The sequence below is a fragment of the Amblyomma americanum genome, chromosome 6 (genome assembly GCF_052857255.1).
Source record: "Amblyomma americanum isolate KBUSLIRL-KWMA chromosome 6, ASM5285725v1, whole genome shotgun sequence".
Lineage (NCBI taxonomy): Eukaryota > Metazoa > Arthropoda > Arachnida > Ixodida > Ixodidae > Amblyomma > Amblyomma americanum.
In genome coordinates, this window is record NC_135502.1 from 197,914,022 (window position 1) to 197,929,652 (window position 15,631).

Genomic DNA, 15,631 nt, shown 5'->3' on the forward strand with positions numbered 1-15,631 from the left:
CGTACGTCTCCGACCATCACCGCGACTGGGATATTAGCCTCCCATTTGTTACATTCGCCTACAATTCTACGCGTCACGATACAGCCGGTTTCTCCCCTTTTTACCTTCTCTTTGGCCGCGATCCTTTGCTGCCCTTCGACAGTGTACTGCCCGCCACCGCCTCCACGAGTTCTTACGCTCGGGACGCCATCGCTCGCGCCGACGCTGTCCGTCTTGTCGCCCGCGAGCGGCTGTCGGCCTCCCAAGTCAATCAGAAACGACGTCATGACTGTCGCCGTCGTGAAGTCACCTACTCTCCTGGCTCCCTTGTGTTACTCTGGATCCCTTCCCGCCGTGTGGGCCTTTGTGAAAAACTGCTCCCCCGATATACAGGCCCTTATCGGGTCGTACGTCCGGTGACCGCGGTGACGTACGAGATCACCCCGCTACATCCGCCATCTCCGGCCGCTGCACCCCGCACCGACATCGTCCATGTGTCCCGCCTCAAACCTTACAACTCGCCGTCTAGCTGGCCTGTGTAGTGCGCACCGGGACGTTGCTTTTGCCACGAGGGGGGGTCATGCTACGGACGCTGGGAGGACGACGAAGTCATCGGTTCCTTGCGTAGCAGGTTACCTCTGCTCTTTCTACTGCTGCTTCTAGCCGCCACGTATCAATATCATATATGGCAGTGGCCTTGCACACTACTTGGCCAGCAGTAAAGAAGCATAAATAGACAGGTGTCGTCAAGGTGCCTGACGACCATTCAACGAACTGACAGACTTTCGGACGCTCTTCACCATACTTCCTTTGGATGAGGTCGATCAGTATGGTGTCTTCGCTATCAGACGAGCTTGAGAAGCTCATCGATTGCAGCAACCAGGAGCGCTTGCTCTTTCATTACCGCCTTCTCAGCCAGTTAACTCCATTAGTGAAGCGCGCAACCGTAGCTGGCGGGTCAGAGCCACCAGACCATCTGCTGTATATCAGCTCCGCAGTCTGCGGCACGCATGCGTCCCACATTGCTTGCTGGGATTGCACCCCGGTGCACCGCCGTTTTTTTTTATGCACAACGGGGCAGTGGAAAACCACCCAAAGAGGGTACGCTTTTGGTGATCGAGGAACCAGCTCCGCAGTCTGCGGCACGCATGCGTCCCACATTGCTTGCTGGGATTGCACCCCGGTGCACCGCCGTTTTTTTTTATGCACAACGGGGCAGTGGAAAACCACCCAAAGAGGGTACGCTTTTGGTGATCGAGGATGAAGGTGTGCACCAAGGCGACCCGGTGTGCACTGGTGCGAGTGATCAAGGATGAAGGTGGGCACCAAGGCGACCCGGCGTGCACTGGTGCGAGTGATCGAGGATGAAGGTGGGCACCAAGGCGACCCGGTGTGTACTAATGTGAGTGATTGAGGATGAAGGTGTGCACCAAGGCGACCCGGTGTGCACTGGTGCGAGTGATCGAGGATGTAGGTGGGCACCAAGGCGACCCGGTGTGCACTGGTGCGAGTGATCGAGGATGAAGGTGGGCACCAAGGCGACCCGGTGTGTACTAATGTGAGTGATTGAGGATGAAGGTGTGCACCAAGGCGACCCGGTGTGCACTGGTGCGAGTGATCGAGGATGAAGGTGGGCACCAAGGCGACCCGGTGTGTACTAATGTGATTGAGGATGAAGGTGTGCACCAAGGCGACCCGGTGTGCACTGGTGCAAGTGATCGAGGCTGAAGGTGTGCACCAAGGCGACCCAGTGTGCACTGGTGCGAGTGATCGAGGATGAAGGTGGGCACCAAGGCGACCCGGTGTGCACTGGTGCGAGTGATTGAGGATGAAGGTGTGCACCAAGGCGACCCGGTGTGCACTGGTGCGAGTGATCGAGGATGTAGGTGGGCACCAAGGCGACCCGGTGTGCACTGGTGCGAGTGATCGAGGATGAAGGTGGGCACCAAGGCGACCCGGTGTGTACTAATGTGAGTGATTGAGGATGAAGGTGTGCACCAAGGCGACCCGGTGTGCACTGGTGCGAGTGATCGAGGATGAAGGTGGGCACCAAGGCGACCCGGTGTGTACTAATGTGATTGAGGATGAAGGTGTGCACCAAGGCGACCCGGTGTGCACTGGTGCAAGTGATCGAGGCTGAAGGTGTGCACCAAGGTGACCCAGTGTGCACTGGTACGAGTGATCGAGGATGAAGGTGCGCACCAAGGCGACCCGGTGTGCACTGGCGCGAGTGATCTAGGATGCTAATAATAAATACAAACAAGAAGACATATTTAATGAAGATGATACTGCACTTTTCTGGCAGCTGCTACCAGACAAGACCCTGACTTTCAAGGGGTCTCCTCGATTTGGCTGCACTTTCTGCACTAGTTCACAAAAGTGCTGTGCCAGTGTAGTACCATTTTTGCGGCATGAACGTAGCCTGACACTAGTGTTCTCAGTGCAGCGGCTAAATTGAGTGCAAAAGTGCAGAAATGTTTGTCTGCTGCTGCTGTGTGTTGCTGTTAGTGACGTGGTTTGATGTATGCGGGATATTCTTCTAGTTGCATTCAACGCTGCACACTGGTTCAAAGTGGCACATCTCGGGGATTGGCCATGAAATTTGTTAATTCCAGATGTGATGAATTTGACACCGCTCTTTCCCTTGCGTTGTACAAAGTGGCAGTCGACCATCACTGAGTCATTGGGTACTTTGAAGGGGCAACAAACTTTTCAAGAGGTTATGCAGACTGTTGCTTGAGACAATCTTTGACGACCTATATGCATGGTGCAAGCTGTTGCAGTTCTATCCAAAGAGTGTCTGGAGTTGTTCACCAATTACCAACAGAAAAGAGTCACCTGATAACTTATTTGAACTCTACAACTCGCATTCACTGCTAGTGAACGATGGCAGCGGAGTGACTGTCAGAGACTGACTGGCTGGTGAAGGCGTGAACTACACGCTTAGCGCAAGACCGGCGCTGCCATGGATGTGCGTTGTCTACATACTGAAGTGTCTGGACCGCACCCTGTGTAGATTTGGAGGATAGGCCGTCCACGCTGTCAACCTCAAAGTGAGTGGCATGCCCAGCATATGCACGAGAAAGACTCATGCTAGCATCTGCTTTGAAGTCTTTTGACACCGGGCCCCTTTCGGAGGATTTGAGCCTCGGCGCTTGGCCAGATAGTTAAAAAACTCTACAGGCAATGCGAGCGCTCTCACGCTTTTTCAGTGACATGGGCCTTCACTCGCGTTTGTGATGTTAGAAAGTGTGCTTTGTCTTTTTTGTCTTTTTTCATCTGCCTCCTCCCATCATCATCATCCCCCATCGTGACCCTCTTTTTTTTTTCTCCTCTTCCCATTCCCCAGTGCACAGTAGCAGGCCAGATATTCACTTTTCCGGCCAACCTCTCTGCCTTTCCTGTCAATAAACCCTCTCTTTTTCTCAAAAGCCAGTTACTGTAAGAAAGGTGTGGATGAGGTCGCAGTGAGTCATCACAATTGCTGCTATCACCCACATATTAAAAAACACCTCACCATTTACTTTTGTGTTCCATTGTGCGGAGTGTAATAATATCTGCACGCAAAAGAAAAGTAGTATAATGCAACGTGCGAGGCAGGACAGAAAGGTGAGAACCCATACGCAGTGGCCTGCCAGCCAGTCGCTTACATATCCGTACACAGACGTGCACACATGCACATTCGGCGGTCTCAAGCGTGCTAAGCACCTTTCACTGCTTGCATGAGAAGAGAACTTGCCGGGAAGCTAGTGCAGAAGGGCAGAAGAACTCGTGCAGTATGGAGTCAAATCGAGTGCCCAAGTGCAGGCGGTGCTAGCTGCGTTGTCAAATCAAGTGCGAGATCGCTCTACCTTCTGAACTGGTGCAGAAAGTGCAGCAAAATCGAGGAGACCTATAGACGATCACTGTGCTGGAGGGCAACATGGCAAGCACAGGGTGTTGGTGCTGATTGTGGCGAACATAACTGGCACAAAACCTGTTTGTGATAAGAAAAGCCCAGATGTTTCAAAGGAGTGAAGAGACTTCTTGTGGATCGAACAAGAAAGTGTAAATGATGTCCGAAATTTTCAGGAGTTGGATAATCAAACTAGATCGCAGTTTTGCTTCTTCGAACCCCAAGGTGTTGTTTCTTGTGAGCCAGTGCAGTGCACACGTGAACGTGCCATCCTGGAAGACTAGACGTCTGGCATTGTCTTCCCTGCCAACACAACATCTGTTTTGCAGTTGATGGAATAGGGCATCATTAACAATGTTAAGGTCCTATTCAGGCAGCACCTCCACGAGTGCATGATTTTGTGTATGGATAACTCCTCAATATACGAGGTGGATCTACTGAGTTCCATTCACATGCTAACATGAGCACGGGATCACTTCAAACAACGCCATCGCCAATTGCTTTAGGACATGCGGCTTTGTGATTGCTACTTCAGAAGACGCGTCTGCTAGCTCGTTGGGGGAAGCGCGATCAAGTGAGCCTGACTCCACAGATTTTGGCGAAGCACTCGGGGACGTCTGGTTTGAAGATTAAGCCGCCATAGATGTTGGAGTTGAAGCTTGCGGTGCACTGACAGGCAGCGAGATTCTGTAGATTGTTCGACCCCATGCTGAACCAAGTCAGGAGAGCGACGATGGCGTTGAAGACAAGCTGCAATCAATGGCTGCATATAGGGCTACGGGCTTTGCTCTTGCAGAGCACCTTTTTGTAGCGAGAGCTACACTTGGCTACCAGTCAAGCATTTTGCCATGGTCTGGAGTGGCCAGTTGTGCGCATGCGTGGCTGCCGGAGAGGAGCAGCAGGTGCATTGTGCATGACGTCGGAGCTTCACCGCCGCCGCTGTGCACCGACTGCATTGCCGCCGCCGCTGCACGTGACGTCACGTAGAAGAGCGGTTGTGCGCATGTGCGGCAGCCAAAGAGGAGCAGCTGGCCGGCCTTCGCTGCTGGGGCCGCGCATGACACGTGGATGCCACGTGCTAGCTATGCGCATAACTGCGCATGCACAGCTACGTGTATAAAATGCAGAAGTGACACGGCGGCCATATCACAGTCGTTTTGCATGGGTGACGAGAAGAAGAGTCCGGCCGCTATTCCACGGTGGTATCGACAGGAGATCAATTTCTTGCTGCGTATAACCTGGCATAGCCAAGCTAAGCCACTGCCAATTTTTTGCCACTGAAGGTAACGCGGAAGAAGAGTTTGGGCATATCTATAGCTTGCAGATTTTGATTTCAGTATGAAAAGGCAGAGCAAGATGACAAACTATTTTTCTTTAGAAACTCAACTTTTGTCTATTAAAGATGCTGTTTTAGTGCTTATTTGGAAGTTGGTGTAATTTTGGGCGGTCCCCGGGAATTTAGTATGAACGGAGTCGACTGTACATGCTTGCGGCAGCTGCTGTGCGCAGGTGGTTCTTTTTTGTTGGCTTATCGACCAAAGTGTCGTTGTGGCTTTGCACCAGTCCCGGATCATTTTATTGCTCACATTGAACTGTCTGTGCCCAGTTCCCCTTCTGCAGCGCATATTCGATGGCAGGCGGCATCGTGTTGAGCAAGAACAATGTGCGATGCCTGCGGAGCCAGGCAAAAGTAATGCCAAAATCAAAACTTTCAAGAACGTGGCTGGACAGAATGTGGCAGTTACTGCACTCAGTCCGGCCGTGGTGTGATTATGTTACCCTATCCACAAGATAGTATTTTAAAAAATAACTTGATTTTCTCTTTTGTATATTTATTTTATTTTCAGTCATAGTTACTGAGCATGGAAAAGGGTGATGCGCAGTGTCATGTAATTCTTGGCCGTATGTAAGCTGCACTGTTGTATGAAAGCGCACCTGTGGAAAATCCTGGAAAATACTGCAACTTAAACACTGGAAAATACATTACTTGCATGATATTTGTGGTCCTTTTGCTGAAGAAACAAATTTTGAGGTTATTTTTGGTCATATTAGAAAAGTAATGAAGGCGTTATTGCTTTCATCTTTCAGTGTAGCCATTTAATGCATACACAGGAACTTTCTTGATGCTGTGGTGCCATACGTTGGCCCAAACAGAGTGAGATTCGTGGTTTTTTTCTATCTTTTCTTAAATTGTTGTGCTCATTATTTTGAAAACTCCTATATGGCAGCTAGGCCTAAGGGACTCTGCAGTATGTGGCTTTGGAGGAGACAAGGGACGCTTGGCTCTGTGTGCAGAGTTGGAGATCCGCGACGCTGCATACAGCAATGGAACAAATGGCTGTGTGGATTGCGCAGTGCAGCGGCGGTTGGCTCAGCTTGAGAGGCGACGCAAAGAACTGGGTGGGCATATTTCTTCTTGCACCGGGTCTCCTCTCCTGCTATGCTTGCATGCAGTTAGTATCACTTTTCTTAGACAAGGTCAGTTTCACAGCTTCACTCGGGAGGCAGCTAAGGCGGTGGTTGCAGTGGCGCTGTAGTCAAGCTTTTCTACATCATCTGCTGTCGCGAGAGTTTTGTTCGCTGTGGTCAGGATAGGCTAGTCGAATTTTCAAACTGATTTTTGTATGGATGGTGCTTGTAGTGATTGTGAAAACTACTGTGCAGCAGGAAATCTCTGCAGTTGATGACTTGAAGCAAGTTCTCAAACTGATTTTTGTATGGATGGTGCTCGTAGTGATTGTGAAAACTACTGTGCAGCAGGAAATCTCTGCAGTTGATGACTTGAAGCAAGTGTCGCACATGCTATCCTGCTTTGCCCTCTGCTACACGAGTGGCAACAGAAACAACAACACTGTTCATCATTTTTTCGCACCTACTTGCAATGACAGCCGCTATAACAGGTGGGAGCAGATACTGTGTTGCAAGAACAGCTGTCCGGCACATCTAACGTATGTGAGAGTCATTTTGAGGGTGGCGGTATTGTCAAGGACTACAAGCACGTTGTAGGTGGCCAAGGGGTGCCACCCCTGGACTCTTCTGGAGTGAATATCATAACCAAAAAATGTGCAATGCTGGTGAAAGTGGGCAAAAACAAGTGCTTTCATGCGGTAATCCTTGCATTGACAGTACACACACATGCACTCATTTTATTCTGAATCAATGTGCATGGCTGAGACCCTTCAGCACTGACGCTGCCTTCTATATATACTAGCTGTACATGATGCAATAACAGAGAAGATGCGCCAAGTTTTCTACTCGAGTAAGCTAGGTGCAGGTAATTCCAAAGGCTGTTGTCAAGAAGATGGTAGCTCCACACAAGCAGCCTTGGTCACCAAACTTGAGAGGATACTGATGGACGTCTTAAATATTTGTTCAGGTGTAAAGACAAATCTTGATGAATGGGCAGCCAAATCGGAAACTGTTCATCACAAACAACTGCTGCATGGGCGTAAAAAGAGTGGGGTTCTGGCACCAAAGGCAGCACACTCAGATCTGTGAACAGATCTCCCATCTTTGCAGTGCCTGGCATTCATGTCATCATGCAGCACATGGCATAATAGTGCACAGCTCAGTGCTTGTGAACTGAAACAGTTCTGTCATAACATCAGATTGGTCTTAAGTGCTGTAAGCAACAAAAAGGACATTGTGAAAAACTAAAGCACACCTCGTCTAGTATCATGTTGTTCGTCTTAGCCTCAGTGTGGTTTTTTTTTCGCCATGTACCTACACCAGCTGCACCACATTCTTTTGTTCACTCCGGAAAGAGATTCACAGGCAGATATGGGTATGGTGCCGCCTGTTGTCTTTCCAGGGGCATAGCAGACAACACGCAAGACATATAGAAAGGTTTGACTGCAGCGTCGTTAATTCCAGCGACATTTACGGTAGCTGCGCCAGCTAGCGGGCAGTCATGGGAAGCTGCAAAACTGGTTAGTCTAAGGACGTTGGGGCCCACACTAGTCTGTCCTGTCCTCAGCCCATGTGAGACAATTGTTTTGTGTTTGCAGCCCTGCAGCAGCTGGCGTCGCCTTGGAGGAGGAACCTGGGCTACCCCATTGCCATGCTGGCACTGCTCAGCCTCACGGTAGGGCCCTCTCCAGAGCCTGCCAGGGGGCCACTTCTTGGGCATTGTGTGCCACTTTTCCATGCATTACCAATGGTGGTGTATGTTCACCTGTAGCCTCCTACCCTAGAGAAGAACATCTGAGCCAGATTGTGTGCAAGTTGAAACTTGTTCATATTTAACAGAAACGGCACAAAGAAGAGGTACCCGCCGCGGTGGCTCAGTGGTCAGGACTGAGCCGGAGTTCCCAGGTTCGAACACGACTGCGGTGGCCTAGTTTTGATGGAGGCGAAACGCAAACGGCACCCGTGTGCTGTGCGATGTCAGTGCATGTTAAAGATCCCCAGATGGTGTAAATTATTCCGGACCCCTACACTACGCCGTCTCTTTCTTCCTTTCCTCTTTTACTCCCACCTTTATCTCTTCCCTTACAGCATGGTTCAGGTGTCCACTGAGATATGCAAGACAATTACTGCGCCATTTCGTTCCCTCGAGAACCAATTTTTTGCACAAAGAAAACAGGCAGCTTGTGCACTGTTCTCGCAGCTGTATACTGTGAACATGGCATGTATACAGTGAATCTTCATCAAGTGGAAGGCGTAAAATCGGTGAAAAACTTCAGATAGAGCTTCACGATAAATTAAGTTTTTTCAATGTATTGCACGTGCGGTGCAAAAATTCAAGCCTTTTGCATGAACTTTTTTAACCTGACACTGCCAGGCTTTCCGTGGGCATCACATTGTTTGCTAATTCACTGTGCACCCCATGTCACGGGTGAGGTAGCCACACCAGCTGCAGAAAGCAGCCTAGTATGGTGGCGCACAGGTTGGGAAAGTCTTCACAATTTTTCAGTGGTGAGGGTATCAGATCCTTCTGAACTCGGGCCTGATGCAGCCAGCAAATACTTGTTTGAAAAGACCCAAGAATAATTGACCAGATGCTGATGCAAATTCCAGGGAGGGTGTGATTGGTAGTTGTGGTATGTATGTAGGGGTTAACCTCCCAAAGCTGTGCATGGGCTACGAGTATGGTATGGGTACAAGTATGGGTACCTGCTGCTGGGTGGTTCCACGAGACATCTAACTGCCAAAATATTTTCATATTCAATAACTTGATTATTTTACTTAGATACTATACATTAGTTAAATGCATTAGTTTTCATTAATTTAAGCTTGTGCTAGCTGTGCTTTAGCTGGCGTTCACATAACTTATTTAGCTGCCGCGGTGACTAGTGGTTATGTCGCTCGGCTGCTGACCCAAAAGATGCAGGTTTGATCCCGGCTGCGGCAGTCGAATTTCGATGGAGGCGAAATTCTAGAGGCTTGTGTGCTGTGCGATGCCAGTGCACGTTAAAGAACCCCAGGTGGTCGAAATTTCCAGAGCCCTTCACTACAGTGTCCTTCATAGCCGGAGTTGCTTTGGGACGTTAAACCCAATAAACATAAACTTAACTTATTTACAATATTCTTTAAGCTCTTGCCTATTACAGAGACTCCAGAGTGGATAAATGAGGTCCTTTTTCGTTAATGAAAGAGGATAAGAGCCTAGAACAGGTTGCTTATTTGTAAAATGTCTCTGGAAAGCACATATTGTTAAGTTTTAAAAGCGCATTGGTTTTGAAATCACATTTTACAAATCCAAGTTCCTTTCTAGAATGTAGTTGGCTTTCTTTAATGAAACACAACCTCATAGGTGCCCTGTGCAGTCAGAAAATTACATCGAAAACTTTTGTTTACATGCATTTCTAAAGGCTGCACCCACAACTGTTAGCCGCACCCTGCGATAGTAACGCCACGAGATCCCGCTGACGTCAGAGATGGATACTTGTTTATAAAAATGTTATTACGTGCACTCTCTCTTGACGAAAAAGGTGTCAGTCTTGGGGTATGGAGAAAATTTAGAGCTGTGGAAGGTTTGTCTGCTGCTTCTGCGCCTTCATTTAAGCGCTCCTGCCTATGCTCGATAAGCTGCAGGTTTGAGCTTGGGTAACATTGTTGGAAAAATTATATTGCAACATTTTCTTTAGTATTCTTTTTCGTGCCATTCTAGAGACTCGTTTCAGAAGTTTTAAAAAATAATTGTGTATGGGATTTTTCTCTCTTTTTGAAAAACATTACTGCATCCAAAAATGCCAGACTTAGGGCAGTGTTTCTCGCTGTTTCTTTTATTCTACAATAATGAAAGTCGGTACACTCTTTTAGCATCTAGATGCTTATTTATTATGCAAACTTGAAGAAGGTGTGCTTTATATTTGCGGAGACAAAAAAATTGTTGAAAATAGCATCATATGAGACGTGCCATTTTCAAAATTTTTTTCTGGGAAGCGGCAACTACCCTGCACTGGCAGAAATAAGCGTGACAAATTTTTCTCACCTGTACTTTTAGCATGGAAAATATATCCATCATGGCTTTAATATCTCGATCCTTAAGTCACTGCAAAATTGTGGAAATGAGCTGTGTGTGAAAACGCTGCCCCGGCTACTATGTTGTTTATGGTCTTTTTTTCTCCTGGAATATTAGCACTTTCACAAAACGAAATTCACCATTGGCCTACTTAATAATGTGTGCGTAATATATAAAATATTAAAAATGTGAAATATTTGGGCAGTCTGATCTGTTGTAATCACCCTGCTGCATTATGCCATTGCACAAGCATTAGCTGCGTAGGCGAGCTCTAGTGAATGCCTCTGTCACTGATCTCCCCGGAGAACACTCGGACCGAAAGAATGGACTAGGCGACGGGTGTACCCACACGAACACACATTTAATACACCCTACGTGGCACACACACTAGAACACAAAACTAACAAAACTAACACAAAACACAAAGACTATAAATACTACACACGACCCGGGCACACTGCTACTAACGTCTACTACTAGTGTTCTACTATTAGCGGTCGGCGTTCGTGCTCACGGTTGGTTCGGTGTGGCTGCAACGTTGTATGGATCCAGTAGGCGGCGTCGAGGCGGCGTTCGTCGTGCTTGGGCTGGTGTCGTTGGCGGCGTTCGACGCGCTTGGGCTGGCGTCGCTGGCAGCATTCGACACGCTTGGGCTGGCATCGCTGGCTGCGTCGTACAAGCGCCCGTGGATGTGATGCCGGCGTTGTTGGCGCTGGGGGCACCACCCGGATGGGTGGCAACAGCGCTGGAGACACCCCTGGCCGTAGCAGCTGGTTGCGTCCTCGGTTGACTCCTCGGAACGGGCTCAGCCACGGCAGGAAGTCCACGATGCGTTGCCGTAGAACGCGAGCTCATTGGAGCAGTAGCCGGCGTCGCTCTCTTCCAGCCAATGTGTCCCTGACCCGCTGGAGCCTCCGCTTCTCTGCTGTTCCCCCCTGTACCTCGCTCTCACTCCCTTTTTTATAGCCTTGGCGTTAGTACACGTAAGCCTTTTCGTCGTCTTCTTCTTCTCTTCTCCACCAATCATCTCTCTCCACCTCACCGAATGCTTCTCCTTCATCTTCTTTATTCTTCGGTTAATCCACGTCGTCTTCTTCACGCCTCTTTCCTTCATAATTTTATTTTGGACTCCTTATTATATGTGACAAGGGCCCCCTCTCTCAAGAGTTTTTACATGAAAAACTGTTCGCGTCATACTCATCTCCAAGCCATACAGCCAACCGACTATCTTCTGTGGCGATTCTGAACCCAGCACACACCACACCGCAGATGTCCAGCACACACCATGAGCACACCACTAACATTGCACACCAAACATTGCACACCAAGTTCCTCATCCCCTCCTGCGTTTTTCTTCCCACTGAACGTGGGCACCTCGGCAGCATCACCCGTCTCCTCGGCCACTACCGAACACGCTGCCCTGGGGGCGTACCGCCGTATGGGACCTCTTTCTTCATATTTCTTAAACATATTTACATGGAAAACCCTCTTAATGCCATCTATCAATACCTCATAATCGATATCCTTTTTCTTCCGCGTCACAAGGTACGGGCCCTTCCATTGCATTATTAACTTATCATGATCCATGGGTAGCAACACAAGAACCCTGTCGCCCGGATTCAGATTTCTGTGAATGGCTTTCTTTTCATAACATCCCTTGTGGCGTTCACGTGCCTTTTCCAGGCTTTGATGTGCAAGCCTGCATGTTTCCTTCAACCTATCCCGCAACTCAAACACGTATGTGTATGTTGTCTTGAGATCTGATGTAATCTCCTTATTAGCCCACAGCTCCTTGAGTATTGTAAGTGGACTTCTAATGGTTCTCCCATATAACATCTCGAAAGGTGAGAAACCAATACTCGTTTGTGGTACTTCGCGGTAAGCTAACAAAAGAGCTGGGAGATATCTATCCCAATCAGTAGGTCTTTCCTGGCACATTTTCTTGATCATATTTTTGAGGATGCCATTGAACCGCTCTACAAGCCCATTACACATGGGATGGTAAGACGTTGTCAGTAATTGCCTTACTGACAAAAGGCGGTTAACCTCCTTCATTAGTTCCGATTTGAAGTTCGAGCCTCGGTCACTCAAAATTTCCCTCGGGAACCCATAACGCGAAAACATTTCCACGAGACCCTCCGCCACTTGGATACTGTCAGTAGTTCTCAGTGGAATAGCGTCAGGATAACGAGTGGCCACGTCACTCAGAGTAAGCACATATCAATTGCCTTCGGCGGATACTGGAGAGATTGGCCCCACAATGTCAATAGCCACTCGCTGAAACGGTAGGTCTATGGCTGGCATCTTTCCCAGAGGTACGGGACCAACTCCTCCCTTCGGAACTGTGCGCTGGCACACGTCACATGAACGAACAAAGCGCTTAACGTCACTCTGAACACCCGGCCAAAAGAACTCCTCGGTGATCCTAGACACCGTTTTTTGAACACCCTGGTGTCCGGCCATAATGGCGTCATGTCCTAAGCGTAGCACGGTCTCTTGCATATCTCTCGGTAACACCAGCTGTTGGATCCGCCTTCCTGAACTAAATATACATTCCCTGTGCAAAAGACCATTTACCAATTGATACTCGAATAACGTCCGACTCTTCTTTCTTTTCACCTTTTCCCCGACTCTTTGGAAGCAGGTCTTCAGCGGCATCGGCTCTTCCGTCAGCTACTGGCACTCTCTGGCACTGCTGCTGTCCCGAGTGGAGGTGCCGCCGCGATTTGAACAGCTGCCCTTCCATAAACTATCGATACTCCCTTGAGCGCTGAGTGTGCAGTTAAAAGTAAAAAAAAAATTCGGGGATGCTTAACTTTCCCCATTAAGAGTAGAACGTGATGGCGTAATCAGGGGAGTGGGGTGGGTGCCGGTTTTCTGCTTATCAACAGCCGCTGTCGGCTGCTGCGCACGGGGTGGGGATGCGGTTCTGCAAGTTGACATAGCAGCTGCTCAAGGCCAGCACCAAGAGCAATGGGACGGGGCCGCATAGCAGAATGCAACCACGCTGTAGCATGCCCGATATCTCGTTTGTCTTGCCTTTATTTATGGTTTTATGCTTTGGTTTCGATTGTTAGTCGAATCCTCCTTCGAATTTACAAATAAAAAACTGGGTCAACTTACAGTCATGCAAATATGGTATATGCCAAAATAACATGTCCTAATTAGGCCATTGCTCACAGGCTTTTGTAGTAAATTCTCAGTTAAGAAAAGCTTTTTAAAAATAGCAGACATTTGCAGCGGTCCACCGCACATCCTAAAATTAACAAAATGCCTATAAAGTCTTTTTTTGTGGATCATAAAATAAATAACAAAGTTTAAAAGAAATAACAGTATGGTAGTAATTAGCCCACACTTGATGTAATTGCTAATTATTATGTTTAAAGAAGAAAGGAAGGCTTTAGGATATGCAGTGAACCTTTGGAAATGCCTATATATTCTTAAAAGGTTACTGAGAAATTATTTTAAAGGCCAGTAATAAATGGCCTAATTTGGATATTATTTTGCTTTATATTTTCTTACACATGAAATAATTGAAATGTGGATGCATATTTGAAATCAGGATTCTATGATACACCTACATGCAAAGTTTCTGCAAGTTATTTTGACAAATGAAAAGCAAGTTTTTTAAGACCCTCTTTCCCTCTAAGAGAAAAGATAAGCTCTTCACAAAGGACGCAGCGGTGGCCTAGTGGTCTGAGCATCTGCCTCGCATGCGGGAGGTGCGGGGCTCGACGCCTAGTGCCTCCAGGTACCCGCCGGTGATACAATGGGTACAAGCTTTCCCCTGGTCTGGTGCTCAGCTTATATAGAGTGAAATGCTCTAAAATTTGGTCTCCGACCCCACCTTGAGTAGAAGAAAAATATCTTGTGCCATGGCGCTCTTTTGCAATAGATGCCCTTGCGCCATAAAAATCCATCATCTATCATCATCATCTTAAAAAAGGAAGAGGCAGTTTGTTCTAATTTGCAATAGTTTTCTGCTGTGAATGGCTTATGTATACTGCCCACTACCATCAGCCACTGTGTTTGTCCAAAAAGTCTCTTGCGTGGTCAGGGAACTATGACTGAAATAGTCAGGGAAAGTGGGGAAAAGTCAGGCATTTTGAAAAGAGTAGTTACTAGAAATCCTGCTCAGTGACAGATTGGCATTCTGGTCAGTCAGTGTGGAGTGATTTCACGGCTCCTTTTGAGACGCCACTTCGTTCTGACCAGTAATGCAGTTACGCCTATGACACCGACGCCGCTTAACCAGGAAACGTTGCCTTAACAGCTGTTTCTGTAAAAGTGTGGAATGTCACCCATGCGTAGAAGTTGCGCCTCTAATATGTTGACCAAATCTGTTATTCATTCACCACGTCCTGGTATGTGGTGTTATGGCCGAGTCAACACAAAGCATTTCTGAGCACAGGAGTGGCTCATAATATGTTGCCTGTCTATTTGAAGGCTGCCACAAAGATAAGGCCAAGCAAGGTTGCAGGCTTGAACTGTGCATGGACAGTGCAGAGGCCTCATAATCCACTCACTCTGTGGCATAGTTCTTGACATGTGCACCACCGCTAGCTGGTTGTTGAGTACGAGTTCACCAGAGACACGTTGACATCTGTAGCGTGGTCGTGCATTTCGGGGTACTGTGCCGTGACCTCTTCCTTGTACTGTTTGCTCTCAGGCTGTTATGTGGTCTGGGTGGCATGAGAAGTGAAAAGTTGGAGAGGAAGAAAGACTGTGTAACAACTACTTTCCCGGTGTGGCACTTGTACGGAGAAATGCAGTGGATCCGCAAAGCCTTGCGTACACTATGATTCCATTGAATGCTTGAAACAACCATCTGCCAATTGTCCACTCGGAAATTATGTAATGAAACAGAAAGCCAATTTTGTGCAATTTCACAGTAAAGAATATTTCAGGCGTGCTGCATTCCGCTTTCTTAACGGAGTCAAGCTACATACAGAGACACAGAGGTCGCTCGCATCCCTCACCTTCGAAAACCATTCCACGAACAAAATTGCGATGCTGTCTTGGACTGCCTTCTGGACACTTATCCCGGAGACCGTTGTGTGTTCAGTCGAGGACTTATACTACTCAATTCCTCATGAGTGTTTGTTGTGATATGTGAGGGACTTCATAACTGAGGAGAATTACGAGGTATGCTTCCATAACGCTTGTGTTGTGTCAGTTGATACTGTTCTGGAAGTGTTGTGCATGTACCTCAGGTCATGCGTGAAATGATGGTGTGTTTGTACAGCATTCTGGGATTTGCATTGGGTCTCAGGTGGCACTGCTGCTAAGCG

General features: G+C 48.0%; 1 protein-coding gene across 7 annotated transcripts in view; it reads left to right on the top strand.

The window, feature by feature from the left end:
- lili (LMBR1-like protein lilipod) overlaps positions 1–15,631 on the top strand; it is a 185,675-nt gene that overhangs the window by 112,723 nt on the left and 57,321 nt on the right. For 6 of the 7 annotated variants that reach the window (XM_077628308.1, XM_077628309.1, XM_077628312.1 and 3 more), the window contains 2 exons: positions 6,170–6,274; positions 7,882–7,958. In XM_077628308.1, coding sequence (XP_077484434.1) covers positions 6,170–6,274; positions 7,882–7,958 — 182 coding nt within the window. The remainder of the gene's footprint in view (positions 1–6,169; positions 6,275–7,881; positions 7,959–15,631) is intronic. The other variant, XM_077628311.1, reaches the window with a different exon arrangement.